This window comes from Camelus dromedarius, chromosome X, assembly GCF_036321535.1.
Source record: "Camelus dromedarius isolate mCamDro1 chromosome X, mCamDro1.pat, whole genome shotgun sequence".
Classification (NCBI taxonomy): Eukaryota; Metazoa; Chordata; class Mammalia; order Artiodactyla; family Camelidae; genus Camelus; species Camelus dromedarius.
This window is the reverse complement of record NC_087472.1, coordinates 101,622,707-101,643,484: the sequence shown is the minus strand read 5'-3', so window position 1 is coordinate 101,643,484 and position 20,778 is coordinate 101,622,707. Positions and strand designations below refer to the sequence as shown.

At 41.2% G+C, this 20,778-nt stretch overlaps 1 protein-coding gene across 2 annotated transcripts in view; it reads left to right on the top strand.

The window, feature by feature from the left end:
* Nucleotides 1-20,778, top strand: part of NHS (NHS actin remodeling regulator) — a 334,787-nt gene that overhangs the window by 270,817 nt on the left and 43,192 nt on the right. For both annotated transcript variants that reach the window (XM_031445813.2, XM_031445816.2), the window contains exon 3: nt 12,654-12,787. In XM_031445813.2, the coding sequence (XP_031301673.1) occupies nt 12,654-12,787 (134 nt within the window). The remainder of the gene's footprint in view (nt 1-12,653; nt 12,788-20,778) is intronic.

Genomic DNA, 20,778 nt, shown 5'->3' with positions numbered 1-20,778 from the left:
AAGAATGACAGTCAGTATCCTCCAGACCTGTCTCTGGTATTCCTACTATTCACGTTGATCCTATAGTTGGCTGAAAAAGTTCTTTACCAAACTTTTAGTACCAGCCACCTTCCAGAAATCGTCCTTAACACACTTACTGTTCCTTTGCAGCCTGGATTAGGCAGGTGCCCTGCCCCTAACAGCCCCTGCATCCTCCCACCCTGCAGTGCCACTTGGACGCTTGCATCATAACTAACCACTTACGGGCCTGTCTTCTACCATTAATCCATGAGCAACTCGCAGGCAAGGGTGAGATCTTATCATTTTTTCTTTTAACTCAAAGCAGTTAGCACGCACCTGACAAATAGTAGGTCCTCAGTGACTGTGCAACTGAATCCAATTTGGCAGGAAACAGGTTGAGCTCTGAGGGCACAAAATGACGACAGAGGAATCCGATCATTCTCACTAAATACCTTCTCTGAGCCCATCATTAGAGAGCTTGAGTAACATTAGCCCTTTAGACATAATTATTTTTATCCCTGAATTATTATTCATAAGTCATCTCTGATTAGATTTTTCCAGATTCAACCAGATAACATTAAGCTCCTCGTAAGCTATCACATTTCACCGCGTTGTCAGGTTTGGACTTAATAGCAGAACTGAGGAACAGCAAGTGCCAATATCAATTTTCTCACAACTTCCTCCTGGGGGCTGAGAGAAGGATATGGGGCCCCCCAGGGTTTGGAAGGAAGACAGAGGAGCTGCATCCTGCCCTCCACAGACTGCCTTGCTTTGTGGTTGTCTCAATAGCAAATCTTGGGTGTAGTAGTTTTAATAGCACTGCAGAGAGCCATAAACAGGAATTATAGGCATCACAAAATTAAAAACATGCAGTGTAGAATTAAAATTAGAAAGTGACTTTTTTTTTTTTAGCCTTGTCCAAGAAACAGTAGCTTAGCAGTGCATTCAGCAGAATACCACTTCTGCCACCTGGTGGCCATGACTGATACCCTCTCAGACAAGGCCTTGCTCGGCAAATGAGCTTCCCTGTGGGGTCTGTATTTGGACAGCTGGAATATCCTGGCTTCCACCAGGAGGGAGTGGATAATGAAGCACAGACAAGTGAAGCTGTGGTGGCGGCAACACTGTTCTCCTTTTGGAGATGAGGCTTTATAAGGAGGGAGCGAGGGGACTGAGATCAGAATCTAGAAATTGGCTGCCTTCAAGATATGCTCAATAGTAAACCCCTCAACAAAGTCTACTGAGGGCCAGACATTGTGCCAAACCTAGGCTTCAGAGAGCCACAGCATGTGGTCCTTGCCCACAAGTTACTCCTTGTCTAGTGAGGGAGACCAGCAAGTAAGCAGGTAATTTCAACACCATGATATGCGAGCTCAGAGGAAAGGCACTAATCACACTGCAGCACTTCAGGGAAGGCTCCTCAGAGGAAGCAGCACTGTAATGGATTTCAAGATATTTAGAATCTGCTTCCTCTTTTTTTCCCTTTTTTCTTAGCAGTTCTTCATGCTCAGAGCCAATAATGGCTTGAAGTGATGCCACTATTTGTTTGTAAGATGGCGAGAGAGTGATTACTAGAGGCTATAAAAAGAGATTTCTATTTTGTTTCCTTTCAAGTTTCAGGACCGGGGGTCTAAGGGAATAACGAACAAGAGTCTACTGCAGTTTCAGACTCTAGCAGACAAATGTTCTCCACACCCCACCACCAGAAAGAAGTATTAGAGAGCCATTAATCTACCTGCCCGCTCCTGGCCTGGGGCAGATGAAAGAGACGTACTAGGAAGTGGAGCAGGGGAGCAACTATAGGGGAAATTAAATTGATGTCTGCTTCCAGACTCCTCCCTTCCTTCCACCTTTTCCTAACCAGTGACACCTATATTTTATTCTTTGTTATGAATTTAAGAATGTAAAAGCTTTTCCTTATGCTGCCCATTTCGAAAAGCCCACTAATTGACATGCAGAGAAAAATGAGGGTAGCTGGAGGTGTGTACTTTAACATGCAAGACGTTTATCTCAAAAAGTCTTCATGGGAGGGAGATCAAGACAGCAGAGCAGAAAGACATGGAGCTCACCTCCCCCCCACAAATACATAAAAAACACATCTATATCTGGAACAATTCTCACAGAATACCTACTGAAAGCTGGCAAAAGATCTCATACAACCAACGCTGCACACAAGACCTCCACATAACCAAGTAGGAGTAAACAAAAAAAAAAAGGAATGGAGAGGGAATCTGTGCCCCTGGGAGGGAGCTGTGAAAGAGGAAAGGTTCCCTACCTTGGGAACCCCCTTCACTGGCTGGGAGATCAGCAGGGGCGGGGGCGGGGGCGGGGGCTGCAAGGGCCTGGAATTTGCCCAAGAAAACTGTTCCCAGGCCAGCTTGCTGCTAGGCAGGGTAGAGAGAGACGGGCACTGACGGCTGCCAAGTCACCACACGCCTGCTAGTATGTGCACCGGCTAGGTGCTGAAACTTGGGCTTCAGGGAACAGACGTGGGGAGAGGACTTGGTTTCGTTGCATGGAGACAGCCTGAAGTGCCTGGAATGTGGTTTGGACTACAAGCAGGGATGTGCCTAAGACAGAGTGCACATCTGCCATAGGAGCCCCATTACCAATGTGTGAAGGGCAGGCATGGGTCCACCATGGAAGCCCGATTGTTAGTCAGCGTGCTCACAGCAGGGCGTGGCTCTGGCCACGCTGGACTTTGGGACTGCACGTGCCACGGTTGACGCCCAAGCCAATTACTGGCACTCCCGCAGGGCAGATGGGTCCCAGGGCAGCACCAGCAGCAACGATTTTGTGGGCGCACACACTGGGTGGGTAATGGTGTCACAGAGTCACACATCCCAGCGTACAGCTCTTGGGGAGGAACACAGCAGCTCCTTTCCCAGACAGACAGCTCCAGTCCCACCTACCTCAGACTGCAGCTCAGAAACGAATCTGGGGGCTTCTACTCCAACAAATAGGGAGCAGACCTTTCCCCTGACAGGGCTGTGACCACCGCAGAGCAAAGAGGAAGCCCTGCCCAACATCCAGTGCAGGCTCTGGACACCACAACACCAATCCCACCTCCCATCATCAGGACAACAGACAGCACATGGCAAGGAAAGACATGGCAGGCAGCCATACCAAAAACAGCCCGCACACCAAAAAGACTGGACTCACTCACGCTACACAGGGATGCTCCCACATAAAACAACCCTTTAAGACCATAGTAGATAACTGTTTTTCCTAAATTCATAGTCAGAGAAATAAATGTGAAATGAAAAAACAGAGGAACTACTCCCAATTACAAGAAAAAGAGAAATCCCCTGAAAGAAAAAAACAATGGAACAGACTTCACCAGGCTACCAGACCCCAAAGTTCAAGAAGAAGGTAATAAAAATGCTATGGAAACTAAGAAAGACTAGAAATGCAGATCATTGTCATAAGGAACTAGAATCCATAAAGAGGAACCAATCAAAATTAGACCACTCAATTGCCAAGATAAAAACTGAGCTAAAGGCAGTAACTAGCAGACTAAATAATGCAGAATAACAAATAAGTCATCTGGCTAGAATAATAAATCACCTAATCAGAACAGCAGACATAAAGACAAATTAAAAAATGAAATCAACATGAGATCTGGGGTAATATAAAGCTTGCCAACCTACACCTAATAGGGATTCCAGAAGGAGAAATGGGGATCAAAAATGTATTTGAAGAAATTATAGCTAAAAACTTCCCAAACCTAAAGAAGGAAACATATCCAGGTACAGAGGGTCCCAAATGAGATGAACCCAAACAGACCCACACCAAGACATATAATTAAATGGCAAAAGTGAATGATAAGAGAGGATTCTAAAGGCAACAAGAGAAAAACGAGTCCATTACAAGGGACTCCCTCCATAAGGCTATCAGCTGATTTCTCTACAGTAAGGTTGCAGGTCAGAAGGGAGTGGCATGATATATTCAAAGTCCTGAAAGGGAAAAACCTGAAACTTAGGATACTCTACCCAGCAAGATTATTAGAACAGAATGAGTAATAAAAGAATTTCTCAGACAAGCAAAACTAAAAGAATACAGCAATACTAAACCTATCCTAAAAGAAATACTGAAAGGTCTTCTCTTAATAAGAAAGAAGAAAGAATCTATAGGAAAGGGAAAATCACAATAGGAAAGACTAATATATAAAAGGATCGAGGATCTCCTAATCTAGTCCATACATCAAAAACCAAAAATGTTGTGAAAGCAGTTATAACTACAAGCAACAGCAATAGGATAAACATAAAGATGTAAAATAGAAAATCAAAATCACAAAATGGGGTTGATGAGTAAGAAAACATAGATCTTTTAGAATATGTTTGAGCTTACATGACTATCAGTCTAAAGCAAGTAGATATAGTTATGGTTTAAAACACTTGAAAACAATAGACTCACAAAACTCAAAAGAAAGGAATTCAAGCATAATATAAAAGAAAACCATCAAACCACAAAAGGAAAAGCAAAAAGAATAAAGGAACAAAGAAGAAATACAAAATCAACTGGAAAACAAGGTTTAAAATGGCAATAAATCCCAATCTATCAATAATTACTTTGAATGTCAATTGACTAAATGCTGCAACCAAAAGACATAGAGTGTTCTTGGATTGGAAGAATTAATATTGTTAAAATGGCAATACTACCCAAAGCCATCTACAGATGTAATGTGATCCCTATCAAATTACCAAGGACATCTTTCACAGAACTAGAACAAATAATCCTAAAATTTATATGGAATCACAGAAGACCCTAAATTGCCAAAGCAATATTGAAGAAGAAGGATGAAGCTGGAGGAATAACCCTCCCAGACTTCAGACAATACTACAGAGCTACGGTAATCAACGGCATGGTATTGGTACAAAAACAGACATATGGATCAATGGTACAGAATAGAGAGCCCAGAAATAAACCCACAAACTTTTGGTCAATTAATCTTTGACAAAGGAGGCAAAAGTATACAAAAAAGTATACAAAATGGAGTAGACAGTCTCTTCAGCAAATGGTGTTGGGAAAACTAGACAGCTGCATGTAAATCAATGAAGTTAGAACACTCCCTCACACCATACACAAAAATAAACTCAAAATGGCTTAAAGACAAATATAAGACAAGATACTAAACTTCTTAGAAGAAAACATAGGCAAAACATTTTCTGACATAAATCTCAGCAATGTTCTCCTAGGGCAATCTACCCAGGCAATAGAAATAAAAGCAAAAATAAACAAATGGGACCTAATTAAAGTTACAAGCTTTTGCACAGCAAAGGAAACCATAAGCAAAGCAAAAGGACAACCCACAGAATGGGAAAAAATATTTTCAAAAGATGAGACTGACAAGGGCTTAATTTCCAGAATATATAAACAGATCCTACAACTTAATAACAAAAAAACAAACAACCCAATCCAAAAATGGACAGAAGACCTAAACAAGCAATTCTCCAATGAAGACATACAGATGGCCAATAGGCACATGAAAAAATGCTCAATATCTCTAATTATCAGACAAATGCAAATCAAAACGACAATGAAGTATCACCTTACACCAGTCAGAATGGCCGTCATTCCAAAGTCCACAAACTATAAATGTTGGAGAGGGTGTGGAGAAAAGGGAGCTCTCCTACACTGTGGTGGGAATGTGGTTTGGTTCAGCCCTTATGGGAAACAGTATGGAGATTCCTCTAAAAACTAAAAATAGACTTACCATATGATCCAGCAATCCCACTTCTGGGCATGTATCTGGAGGGAAATCTAATTTGAAGAGATACATGCACCCCAGTGTTCATAGCAGCACTATTGACAATAGCCAAGACATGGAAACAACCTAAATGTCCATCAACAGAGGACTGGATAATGAAGCTGTGGTATATTTAGACAATAGAATACTACTCAGCCATAAAAAAGAATAAAATAATGCCATTTGCAGCAAGATGGATGGACCTGGAGAATGTCATTCTAAGTGAAGTAAGCCAGAAAGAGAAAGAAAAATACCATATGATATCCTTTATATGTGGAAACTTTAAAAAATGACACAAATGAACTTATTTACAAAACAGAAACAGACTCACAGACATAGAAAACAAACTCTGGTTACCATGGAAGAAGGGGGTGGGAAGGGATGAATTGGGAGTTTGAGATTTGCAGATACTAACTACTATATATAAAATAGATAAACGAGTTTATACTGTATAGCACAGGGAACTATATTCAATATCTTGTAGTAACTTACAGTGAAAAAGAATATGAAAATGAATATATGTATTTTCCTATGTGACTGAAGCACGGTGCTGTTCATCAGAAATTGACACAACATTGTAAACTGACTATACTTGAATAAATATTTTAAAAAGACAGAGTGTCAGAATGGATAATAAAATAAGAACCTATAATATGCTGCCTCTAAGAGACCCACTTTAGGGCAATAGACATGTATAGACTGAAAGTGAGGAGGTGAAAGGCGATACTTCATTCAAATGGAAATGACAAGAAAGTGGCAGTACCAATACTCATATCAAACAGAATAGACTAAAACAAAGGCCATAAAGACAAAGAAGGACACTACATAATGATAAAACGATCAATACAGGAAGATGATATTATACTCATTAACATATGCACCCAATATAGGAGCACCTAAATACATAACACACATACTAACATATTTAAAAAATTGATGGCAATTCAATAAAAGGAGATTTCAACACCCCAGTGACATCAATGGACAGATCTTCCAGCCAGAAAATCAATAAGGCAACAGAGACTCTAAAGAACACAACAAAACAGTTAAGAGTTAATTGATACCTACAGGACATTAGATCCAAAAAAAACCACTATATATATTCTTTTCAAGGGTACACGGAACATTCTCTAGGATAGACCACGTATTAGGACACAAAACAAGCCTCAAAAAATGTAAGAGGATATAAATTATCTCAAGCATCTTCTCTGACCACAACAGAATGAAACTAGAAGTCAACCACAAAAAGAAAGAGAGAAAATAATGATTACCTGGACACTAAACAACATGCTACTAGAAAACCAATGGGTCAATGGTGAAATCAAAGAGGAAGTCAAAAAGTACTTCCAAACAAATGACAATGAAAATGCAACCATACAAAATCTATGGGGGGAGGGTATAGCTCAGTGGCAGAGTGCCAGCCTAGCATGTATGAGGTCCTGGGTTCAATCTCCAGTACCTCCAATAAGAAAAATAAATAAATAGATAAACCAAATTACCTCCCTCCCCTCCAAAAAAAAGAAGTTATTTAAAAAAAAAAATCTATGGGATGCAGCAAAAGGAGTCCTAAGAGGGAAGTTCACAGTGATACAGGCCTTCCTCAAAAAAAAAAAGAATCTCAACTAAAAAAATCTGACCTACCACCTGAAAGAATTAGAAAAATAACAAACAAAACCTAAATTCAGCAGAGGAAGGAAATAATAAAGATCAGAGAGGAAAATAAAACAGAGATTTAAAAAACAACAAAAAAATCAGTAAAACCAAGAGCTGTTTTTTGGAAAGGATAAAAAAAAATAGATGAACCTGTAACCATACTCACCAAGAAGAAAAGAGGACCCAAATAAACAAAATAAGAAAGAGGAGGGAAAAACTACTGATATAACTGAGGAGAAATACAAAAAGAAAAATCATAAGAAAATACTTGTATACCAACAAAATGGACAGCCTAGAGGAAATGGACAAGTTTCTAGAAATATACAGCCTACCAAAATTGAATCAAGAAACAGATAAATATGAACAGACCAATTACTAGAAGTGAAATAGAATCTGTAATTTAAAAAAAACTCCCTGCAGACGAAAGTCTAGGACCAAATGGCTTCACTGCAGAATTCTACCAAATAGACAAAGAATTCATGATTATCCTTCTCAAACTATTCAAAAGGATTGAAGAGGAGGGAACACTCCTAAAGTCATTCTATGAAGCCACCATCACCCTCATACCAAAACTAGACAAATACACTACAAAAAAAGAAAGTTACAGGCTAATATCATTGATGAATATAGATGCAAAAATCCTCAAAAAAATTTAGCAAACTGAATCCAACAACACATAGAAAGGATCATACACTATGATTATGTTGGATTTATCCCAGGGTCACAAGGATGGTTCCACATATGCAAATCAATCAATGATACACCACATCAACAAGACAAAACCACATAATCATCTCAATAGATGTAGACAAAACATTTGATAAAACTCAACATCCATTCATGATAAAAACTGTCACCATATTGGGTATAGAGGGAACATCTCTCAGCATCATAAAAGCCATTTACAACAAACCCATAGCCAATATAATACTCAGTGGTGAAAAGCTGAAAGCCTTCTCACTAAATTCTGGAACAAGAGAAGGATACCCACTCTCACCACTTCCATTAAACATAAGTTTTGGAAGTCCTAGCCACAGCAATCAGACAAGAAAAAGAAATAATAGGTACCCAAATTGGAAGGGAAGAGGTAAAATTAGCATTGTATACAGATGACATACTATATATAGAAAACCCTAAAGACTCCACACAAAAACTATTAAAACTAATAAATGAATTCAGCAAGGTAGCAGGATGCAAGATCAATGTATAGAAATCTGTTGCTTTTCTTTACATGAACAATGAAATAGCAGAAAAAAGAAAGTTTAAAAAATCCAATTTAAAATCACATCAAAAAATAAAATACCTAGGAATAAACCTAACCAAGGAAGTGAAAGACCTATACACTGAGAACTATAAAACAGTGATAAAGGAAACTGAAGATGATACAAAGAAATGGAAAGATATCCCATGCTCTTGGATTGGAAGACTCAATATTGTTAAACTGGCCATACTACCCAAAGCAATCTACAGATTTAATGGGATCCCTATCAGATAACCCATGACATTGTTCACAGAGCTAAAACAAATAGTCCTAAAATTTATATGAAATCATAAAAGACTCATAATTCCCAAGGCAATTCTGAGGAAAAAGAACAAAGCTGGAGGCATAACCCTCCCAGACTTCAGACAATACTACAGAGCTACAGTAATGAAAACAGTGTGGTACTGGCTCAAAAGCAGACATTAGATCAGTGGAACAGGATAGAGAGCCCAGAACTAAACCCACACACCTACAGTCAATTAATCTTCAACAAGGAGGCAAGAATATACAATGAAAAAAAGGCGGTCTTTTCAGCAAATGGTGTCCGGAAAGCTGGACAGCCTCATGTAAACCAATAAAGTTAGAACACTCCCTCACGCCATACATAAAAATAAACTCAAAATGGCTTAAAGACTTAAATATAAGACATGATACCATAAAACTCCTAGAAGAGAACATAGGCAAAACATCCTCAGACATAAATCGTAGTAATGTTTTCTTAGATCACTCAGTCTCCCAAGGCAAAAGAAATAAAAGCAAAAGTAAATGAATGAGACCTAATCAAACTTGTAAGCTTTTTGCACAGCAAAGGAAACCAACAAAATGAAAAGACAACCTATGGACTGGGAGAAAAATGTGCAAATGATGTGATTGACAAAGGCTTAATTTCCAAAATATACAGACAGCTCATACAACTCAATACAAAAAAAAAAAAAAAAAAACAACAAAAACAAAAACAAAAAAAACCCAACCCAATCAAAAAATAGGCAGAAGACCTAAACAGACATTTATCAAAAGAAGGCACATATGAATGGCCAACAGGCACATGAAAAGATGCTCAACATCACTAATTATTAGAGAAATGCAAATCAAAACCACAATGAGGTATCACCTCACACTGGTCAAAATGGCCATCATTTAAAAAGTCTACAATATAATAAATGCTGCAGAGGGTGTGAAAAAAAAAAAGGGAACCTTCTTACACTGTTGGTGGGAATGTAAGTTGGTATAGCCAGTAGGTAATACAGTATGGAGGTTCCTTAAAAAACTAAAAATAGAGTTACAATATTATCCAGCAATCCCATTCCTGGGCATAAATCCAGAAAATTGAAAACTCTAACTTGAAAAGAATGCACCCCAATGTTCATAGCAGCACTATTTACAACAGCCAAGACATGGAAGCAACCTAAATGTCCATCGACAGATGACTGGATAAAGAAGTTGTGAGATATATATATAATAAAATGGGATATTAGCCATAAAAAAGAATGAAATAATGCCATTTGCAGCAACATGGATAGACTGAGAGATTATCATACAGAATGACTAAGTCAGAAAGAGAAAGCAAACATTATATGTCACATATATGTGGAATCTTAAAAAAAAAAAAAGACAAATCAACTTATTTCCAAAACAGAAACAGACACAGACATATAAAACAAACTTATGGTTACCGAAGGAAGAGGAATGAGGGATAAATTAGGAGTACAGGATTAACAGATACATACCACTATATATAAAACAGATAAACAACAAGGATTTACTGTACAGCACAGGGAACTGTATTCAATATCTTGTAGTAACCTATAATGGAAAAGCATCTGAAGCTGTACACCTGAAACTAATGCAATATTGTGAATCAACTAAATAAAAAATTTTTTTGAAGTCTTCCTGATGAACAGCTGTGGAGGCAGTTTAGCAAAGACCACCTACGTGGGGATGAGGACTTTCCTCTGGTTGTGAATGGGAATCAACATTTGTCTAAAGAATCCCAAGCAAAGGATGATGAGAAATACTGCCACGTTTTCCTGACACAGACCAAGTCAGTAGTTTGGCCTGTCACTGGGCCTCCCTGTCTAATCAGACATGGACAGAAATCAGAAAGCTCAAGAGTGCTCAGGTACTGGTTTAGAGTGCAGCACACTGAATACAGCAAAGAGGAAAGAGGCCAGCATTAGGGAGGCCAGCAGAAACAAGCAGCAGGACCTAGAGAAGGTCCCAACAGCGAGGGCACAGCACTGTGTCAGTGCCCACACAGCCCATGGGAAAGATAGGGGTTTAGAGTACATTCTAATGTTACAAAACCAGACCCTACTGAAAGCATTAATTTCTTCTTTTCAGTCACTCAACAAACATTTATGGAGAACCCACTATATCACCAGCACAGAAGGGCACAGAGAGGGAAACCTGAATGTACTCTGTTGTCCGGCGGCAGACTTCTAGTAAATAGGCAGATTTATAGAGAGATCCTGATTTTTATCAATACAGTGATAGAGATGAAATGGGCACTGGAAACCATAGGGCCTTCAGAGAAAGGGCATGTGACGCCACCTGAGAGGGTCAGTGTAGTTAGTTCTGTTTCCTAACACAGGTAAAAGAGTAAGTAGTGTCTTATGAGTAGCCAAATATTCTATATTCTTTATTATCAATGTCCAAAGAATTAGAATGTGATCAAATGTAATTATAATCAAATAATAGAAAATCCAAGCAGTCTTGCTCTGATGAGTGAGGTGTGTTTGGACCTTCCAGAGTTATAGGTCAAGCAATGGTCAAGATCAGGGCCCTGGGGCCAAGTGTGTACCACTGATAGCTCAGCAGTGACTGAGCCTCCCTGATCCGTTTAGGCATCTACACAAGAGGGATGCTATCAGTGCCTACTTTGTGCAATTGTCAAGATGATACACGTGAGAGCTTTTGCAAACCATCTTTGGTGTGTGGCAGTTGCTCAATAAATATTGGGCATCATAAATATTATTGATGTGCTGGATAATGGCAATTGTAAACAACAGAAGTCAGATTAAGGCATCTGCTACACAAATCTGCACCTTGGTCACATGAGCGGGGGTCATGAGATTTCAGGCCCTAGGCATCAGTGTGGGCTGGGTTTTGGCAGGCAGGGCAGCCTCTGGTGTGGCCAGTATGTTGGGCACGGTATGCTTTGGGGCTTGCTGAGACATCCAGAAACTAAATTGTGCTCCTGGTGTCTCACTGATTCTTGTTATGAAGTCAGGACCACTTCACCCCATAGAAATTTCTTGGCTTTTCCCAGAGGTAGCTTTATTCCTAAATCAGACAACTGTCATAATTGGAATTCCTTTACTTTCTCTAAGAGCCCAGGATTTGAAAGCCACCTGAGTATTGCGGCAGACAGGGCTTAGATGGCTGCAATGGTGTGCTGGTCACAGGTTCTCTTAAAAAGGTAATAAATAAATAAGGCCCTGATGTATAGCATTCAGCAATTTCTGTGGTATAAATACTCCCACCATGGCCTATTTCAAGTTACCAACAGTTTAAAAACTGGCTCACAAAATTCCTAAACACATAGCCATCCGTGCTCCTGAGGCACTGTGAGCCGGCTCCATCACCCCCTGGATGGCTGTGAGCATCTGTCCCCCACCACACCCTGGGGGGCTCTGGCATGTCTGTGCCGACTGTCCACCACAGGACTGTCAGCAGATTTTACACCATTGTTCTAGATTTTTTTTTTTTGCTCATGTTGTTTTGAAATGAGGCACACTGAGAAATATACTACTTTCTCCAAACATCTTGTACAACGACTATGAGATGGACCCACTGAAATATAGGTGTCCAACTTCATATTAATATGAAATGAAAGTTTAGTTCAGAACCATTCTGAAAATATTTAGTATACAAATGAGCTAGATTACCAAAAACTCACTTTTTTCCAGCCTTTTGCTCATCCTCCCACAGGGGAAAGAGAAATTGAAAATGCCAAGTTTGTTTATGTACTATTGTTTTTTCTGCCCCCAGAACACCGTAGCCGGAGTGATCGTCGGGAGCAAAGAGCTGCTGCCCCCCCTTCCGTAGCGGTTCCTCCACTGCCAGCCTACCCACCAACTCACAGCCAGAGGCGGCGCGAAGTTAAGGACCGGCACTTCTTAACGGTGAGAGTGGTGGCCAGGCGGCAGCCCTGTACCTGCTGAGCGGGAAGTATGAGTGGGTCTTGGGTCAGTTTCCCTCCTCCTACTGAAGGAGCCTGAAAGAGCTGATCATGGGCATTTGAAAACTGAATGTTTTACCCTGTCATTACTGAAAAGAATGCCTCTTATTTTGGAATAGAGTGGGGATATAGTTTTTTTTTTAGTTAATTGGCTACACAATGCAGTAAAGCAATAATAGTTAAGGACTCTGAAATCAAAGAAATTAGGAATGTGGGATTAACAGATATAGACCAGTATATATAAAAGAGAGAAACAACAAGGATTTACTGTATAGCACAGGGAACTGTATATAATACTTTGTAATAATCTATAATGGAAAAAAACCTGAAAAAAAAATCTATAACTGAATCACTTTGCTGTATACCTGAAACTAACATAATATTGTAAGTCAACTATACTTCATTAAAAAAATAAAATAGAATCAGGGGGAAAATTGCTTTAAATCCTAGTTCTTATATATATGAGCTGAAAGATTTAGTGCAGGTTACTTACCATCTTTGCCCTCAGTTTCCTCATCTGTAATATGGGGATATTAATAGTATCCAGCTTATAGGGTTTGAGGGTTAAATGAGATAAGGTGTGGAAAAAACTTAGCACAGTTCCTGGCATTCAGTAACACCTCAATAAATGTTAACTGCTGCAACCACTACTGTTACTAGTCAGGTGATAGTGTGGCCGACTCGGTCAGATGAACGGAGAAAGAACTTACATGATGTGAAAAAATACCACCTGAAAATGAATCATCTCATAATTTCATGCTTCCCATTCTATAAGGGAGGCTAGTTCTTCTGGGTAACCAATTACCACTGGAAATGTCAACCTTGCTTGGGTGGGTGTGGCTGTGACTCAGCTCAAGCCTGCAAGGATGGATCAGTGATGAAGCTGAGCCCAGCTCAGAATACCTGGAAACACCATCACGCCAAGTGTGCCTTCTGAGGCCTCAGTGGTAAGGCCCATCACCCTAGGTGAGCACTTTGTGCCTCAGGGCAGGGCATGACTGAGGCGAGGGACTGTGGTTTCTGTGACCAAACCGGCCCATACAGCCTGCCTGACGAGCTGGGTCCCTGCTCCCTTGTCATGCCAGTTGGAGTCCCAAAGTCTAACAAGTTACAATAGTGTGGGTACAAGTTGAGGTTTTTATTTGAAATTAAGGTTGTATGTATAGTTATAAACCCTATACCCTTATGGCCTTTACAGTATGAAACAGATACAAAATATTTGGGTCACATGATGCCAAACACCCAGCTGAGAACAAAGTTCATCTTAATGACTCTCCTGATATAACATCTGACAAAACAGTGAGACTGATCAGTACATAGACATTTTTCCTACTTGTGGCTGGATAGTAGGCTTCACGTCCCTCAGGTTCATCAAGCATCTACTAAGCGTCATGCCACACTCACACACCGCTGCAGTGCAGCCCAGGGATAAGGACGAGGCTCTGAGGGCTTTCTAGGTCTTTATATAGAGCAGTTACACATGCTAGTGATTTGTCATAAAAGCCTCTGCTCAACAAAAGTCCTCATTAAGCTCAAATCTGCTTGCTGAAGCATTTGTTTTTAATGAGGTATTTTCTGCATAAAAATGCTAAAAATATTTTTCCCATTCATTATAACATGTTTTGTGGCTCATTAATTTGGTTTTCTTGGTGGGGGGATGTGGGAGAGAAGAATGTTGAGCATTTACGGAAATGACATAAAAATATTACCCTTTGTCTTAATCTGCATAATTTTAATAATGTCTAAATATCAAAGTAAGACTGTACGAAAAAGCTTAAAATAATGAATAGCAATGAGGGTGCTTCATTGACTCAACAAACATTAATAAGAGATCATACTTAACATAAACCAGAAAGTTTACCCATCTCAATGATAATACTTAGTATTTCTAAGTAATTTGAGGAAATTTTAACTGTTTCATTTGAGTTTGGGTCACCAAGTTCATTGGAAAATTTTCCATTCAAGTTGCATCCCTCAGACGTGGAGCTGACTCAGACTAGAACACAATTCTATACACGAAGCTTACAAGGTCTGTACACTGCTGCAAGAGAAGAGCCGTAAGGATAGGGATAGGGAGATTGTAGCCAAATTGCTAGACAGACATTTTCATAGGCAGCAACTCTTCTTTCATCTGTGAGACTTTAGTTAAGCCATTTTTTCCCCTTTAAAAAAAAAGCATTCATAATGAGATTCTGATATAAGGGGATCGTCCACAGTTCTGCAAGCTGTTATACTGTACTTTGGTCATTAAAGGCACAGACTGTGAAGCCAAACTGACTGGAATTGAAAACCAGCTCCACCATTTATACTAGCTGTGTGACCCTTGATGAGTTGATAATTTCGGTGCTTCAGGGATAATAAGAGATAGTACCCCGTAAGTCTGAAACAGGGACTGAATGTGTTAATACATGTAAATGGTACTTGATGCATAATAGGCAACTAATATCTACTAGACATCATCTTCATCATCATTACTATTAGGTAATCAAGTCCCTGATGTATCACTGATACAGTGGTTAAGATCATGCTTCTAACTAGGTTTAAATCCCAGCTCTGTCAGCTGAAATTCAAGAAGTATCTCCTAATTAAAGCCCATTTAGAAGTCCTCCTTCATCAAGGGTAGCAAAGAAGGTGATTTCAGGCCCAGATGGTTTCCTGAAGAATTCCATTCAACTTTCAAAGTCCAGATAATCTCAATGCTCTATAAATAGTTTCAGCACATCAAAAATTAAGAACTTCTCTATTTCTTATATAAACATTTCCTGAAGGTTTGATACCTAAACCTGATAAAAGATAGGAAGGAAGGCAGGAAGGACCAATATAATGACCAATATTAGTTCATTAGTACTGATGCAAAACTACTAAATTAAATGTTAACAAACAGAATACAATATCATATACCATGACTAAATGGGATTTATTCCAGAAATGTAAGGGTGGTTCAATATTAGGAAATCTATGAATATCATATACTATATTAATATATCTAAGGGGTAAAACTTCATATGATTATCTCCAGAGATGCTGGAAAGGCCTGTTTAAAAAGACGAGAAAATAAGAATTGAGTGGTACTTCATTAACAGGATAAAATATATGCCTTAGTCCTAAGGCAAGTATCTTACCTAATGGGGAAACATTAGAGGCATTTCCATTAAAATCAGGAATAAGGCAAGGATACTCACTATCTCTGCTACTAATTAGCATTATATTAGAGGAATTAATCAATGCAGTTAAACAAAATTAATCAATTACACACATAAGCATTGGTAAAGAATAAGTAAACCTATATCTAGTTGCACATGATATGACACTATACTAGGAAAATCCTAGATAATCAATGATAAAATTAATTGAGACAATAAAAGAATTCAGTAAAGTAGCAGGATATAAACACACAAAACTCAATATCCTTCATTTACATGACAATCAGAAGACTTAGTGGTATAAAATAACTCCATATACTGCAATACCAATGAAGATTAAATACTTTGGAATTAATTTATCACAAATGTGCAAAACCTATATGAGAAAACCTTTAAAGCATTCCTAAAAGACACAAAATTAGACTTTCTCAAATGGGAGGACATCCCCTGTTCTTAGAAATAATGATTCAGCACTATACACAAGTCAGTTCTAATTTATAAATTTAACATTATCCCAATAAAAATTACCAATAAGCTTTTTAAAAAATAGACTTAGACCCATTGATACTAAAGTCCTTATGGAGAAATAAGCATTCACAAATAACCAGGGGGAAATCAGGCTAAGATGGCAGAGTAGAAAGACCCTGGGCTCACCTCCACTTATGAGCACACCAGAACCACAACTATCTGCACAACATGGAAAAGACCGAAACCTACCAAAAAAATCTTCAACAATTAAACACATAAAAAAGGAATGACAATGAGATGGGTAGGAGGGGCAGATTTGCAATATAATCAAGTCTCATATCCCAAAGTGGGTGACCCACTAACTGGAGAATAATTATAGTGCAGAGGTTCTGCCACAGGAATGAGAGTTCTGAGCCTCACTTCAGGCTCCCCAGCTTGGGGATCCTTCACCAGGAAGACAAGCCACCAGATCATTTGGCTTTGAAGGCCAGCAGTGCTCAATTTTGGGAGCTCCATAGGACTATGGGGAAATAGAAACTTCACTCTTAAAGGGTGCACACAAAAATCTCACACACACCAGGATCCAGGGCAAAAGCAATAATTTGATAGAAGTCTGGGCCGGACATACCTGCTGGTCTTGGAGAATCTCCTGGAGAGGTGGGGGGCGGCTATGGCTTACTTTGTGGACATAGACACTGGCAGCAGCCATATTTGGGAGCTCATGCTACCGCATGGAAACCAGTTCTGGTAGGTGCCATTAGCACATTAGCACCAAGACCTGGACCCACCCAACAGCCTGTAGGCACCAGTGCTGGGATGCCTCAGGGCAAATTACTAACTGAGTGGGGACAAAGCCCCACTCATCAACAGACAGGCTGCCTAAAGAATTCCTGAGCCCACAGCTGCTTCAAGACACACCTCTGTACATGGTCCTGCCCACCAGAGGGCCAAGACACAGCTCCGCCCACCAGTGGGCAGGCAACAGCCCTGCCCTCTAGGAAGCCTGTGCTAGTCTTTAGACAGCCTCACCCACCAGGGAGCAAACACCAGATGCAAGAAAACCACAGCCTATGGACCCAGCCAGCCTATGGCAGGTCAGACCCTACTCTGGGACCAGACGGGTCCCAGCCCTGCCCACTAGCAGGCCAACACAAGCTTTGGGACACCCTAAACCCTATACCCAACTGTGTCCAGAACTGCCCCCCGCCACCAGTAATCTAACACCAGCTCTGGGGTCCATGGGCCCTGCAACCAGACTCCAGGACCTAGATCTATCTGCCAGTAGTCCAGCACTAACCCTTGAACCCAGCTTCACCCACCAGTTTGGGGGGGGTTGGCAACAGCCCTGGAGTCTTCTGGACCTTGACTCCACCCACAAGTGAGCTAGCATTAGCCCTGGGGCCCCCTGGGGTTCTTCAGTCAGCCGCTTCATGATCAGACCCCACTAACTAGTAGCCAGCAGCATCCACACAAGGCAGAGCCTGGCAACCAACCAAGACAAGGGCCAACCAAGCCTACCAGACCCCTCCCCCACCACATACTCAGCCCACCACAACAGAAAGACCCACACAGCCCTCTTAGGGGGAACCCACAGAGCATATAGCTTGGGTGATGAGAGGGGAGTGAGCTGCAGGGAGGCATAGGACGTCTCCTACAGAGGGCCACTTCTCCAACGTTGAGAAACATAACTAACCTACTACATACATAAAACTATCAATAGCAACTCAGACAAAATGAGGTGACAGAGGAAAATGTTCCAAAGGAACAGGATAAAACCGCAGAAGAAATAAGTAATGTGAAGATAGGCAATCTACCTGAGAAAAAGTTCAGAGTAATGATCATAATGATGATGAAAGAACTCAGGAGAAGAATGGATGCACAGAATGAAAAGTTAGAAGTTTTCAACAAAGATTTAGAAAATACAAAGAACATGAGAGAGACGGAGAAGATGGCGGAGTAGAAGGACGCTCGCAGGTCACCCTCTCCCACAAATACACCAAGACCCACATCTACAGACCCACTCAGCCAACCAGAGCACCTGCGGAACTCCAACAGACCATCGCCCTCTTCAAATGATAAAGACACCAAAAATCTGGTAGGAGAAAAGGAAAAAAGAAAGAACAAAAGGCAAAGCAGCGCGGGACGGGTCCCGCGGGGAGGGAGCGGCAAAGGAGGACTGGCGCTCGCTCGCTGGGTCTCCCCTCTCCAACTGAGAGGCCAGCGGGACTGAGCGGGAGCCTCTGAGGCTCGGATCTGTACAGAGCAGCCCTTGACTAACAGAACTAAGTTAAACGGGCACAGAGCGTCCCCCCGACACCCAGCCTGAGACGCCGGCCGGCAGCGGCGGGCAGGGCCAGGCTGCACAAGCCGGGCGGAGGACGGAAGTGGCTGCACGGAGGCAGCCTCGGGGGAACGCAAGGGGCTGCGCGCCGTGGCTGTGGGTGCACAGGGCAGAACAACCTGGGCCCTCCATAAAACAGCAAGGTTGATGTGCTCTCGGGGGAAGGGTGCACACCCCCATCTCTGAAAACCCGCGGAAAGTTTTCCGGGGAAGAGAGGCGGGGCTCAGGCACAGCCTCCATATCCTCCGGCGCTGAGCACCCAGGCGGGGGCGGGGGCGAAACCTGCATCCGCACCGAAGGGCTTAGCAGCCTCAAAGGCCAGACTGAGACTGGCCTGCAGCCCGGGCAGATAGGATCCTTCCACCCTGGTCCCTCAGAAAACTTGCTCCACAAAGACAAACAAGGAGCTGTGTTTTGGCTCGGAGCAGGGCCCACCTGCAGAGCGCCGACCAGGGCGGAGCGCACAGCCTCACAGAGCAGCGGAGCTACCGGCGGCGGCGCAGGTAGAGCTAGAGTGGCCCCCTGCCTTTCGGGCAGGAACACAGCCCCTGACCGAGGTGCTGGGAGGGGGCACGACCCGCCCTCCTACCCGGCCAGTCTGCAACATCTGACTGCGGCATCCAGAGGGGCAGTGACCCGCCCGCATACAGCAGAGGAGAGATGCACCTGACCCAGTGTTAGGAGGAGGCGCGATCAGCTTGCCCATAGGTGCTGGGAGCAGCACAGAAGAGGGCGCCAACGGAGGGCCTCTGAAAACAGCAAGCTGAGCTTCCAAAACAGGACGAAGACAGAAAGACCTCACACTAAAAGCACACAGACTCCAGGAGAACACCGACAAACCCCCCCCCCTTTTTTTTAAATCTGTTTTTACCTGTTCTATTTTCTATTACTCTCTTAATTTTTACTTCTTAATTCATTTCTATTTCTCTTGGGTTTTGATGTCCTGTTATTGATTAGACACAGGTTTCAAATACATCTATTCATCTCCCCCCCCCTTTTTTTGTAAAGATTTTAAAAGGACGTCTCAACCCGATTAATACTCTGCTTCAACTCGCTCTTCTATTATTCATTATACACTGTTTTCAAACCCTCTTTCTCCCTTCTTTTAAAATTCTTTCTCTCTATTTTTTTTCTCTTTTTTTCCTAAGTTTTATTCCTAAATAGGTATTAGATAGATAAAATCCTTAAGGACCAAAATAAACAACTGATACTCCATAAACCACAGTGCCAAAGAGGTATGAGCAAGATGAAGAAGCAGAAAAACCTTTCCCAATTAAAAGACAAGAGAAATCCCCTGAAAGAAAGATCAACGAAATAGACATCGATAGCCTACTAGATCAAGATTTCAAAAAAGGAGTGATCAAATTGCTGAAGGAATTAAAAGAGATAGTGTTTAGAGATATAAAATATGTCAAAAATGAAATTGAAGCTATAAAGAAGAGCCAAGTAGAATGGGTAAACTCATTGACAGAGATGAGGAATGATCTAATAGCTGTGCAAAGCTGACTAGATAATGCAGAGGAACGAATTAGTGATCTAGAAGACAGGGCAATAGAAAGCACCCATTCAGAAGAACTACAAGAGAAGCAAATAAAAAATAATGAAAATAGCATAAGGGACCTATGGGATAACATAAAGCGTCCCAATCTTCGCATAATAGGGGTCCCAGAAGGAGAAGAAAGATCAAAGGGGATTGAAAAGGTTTTTGAAGAAATCATGACTGAAAACTTCCCAAACTTAAAGAAGGAATCAGATATCCAAGTACAGGAAGCTCAGAGGGTCCCAAACAGGAAGAACCCAAATAGACCCACACCAAGACATCATAACCAAGATGGCCAGAGTCAAAGATAAAGAAAGGATTCTAAAGGCAGCAAAAGAAAAGCAAAGAGTAAGTTACAAGGGAACCCCCATAAGGCTCTCAGCTGATTTCTCTACACAAACACTACAGGCCAGAAGGGAGTGGCAAGATATATTCAAAGCCC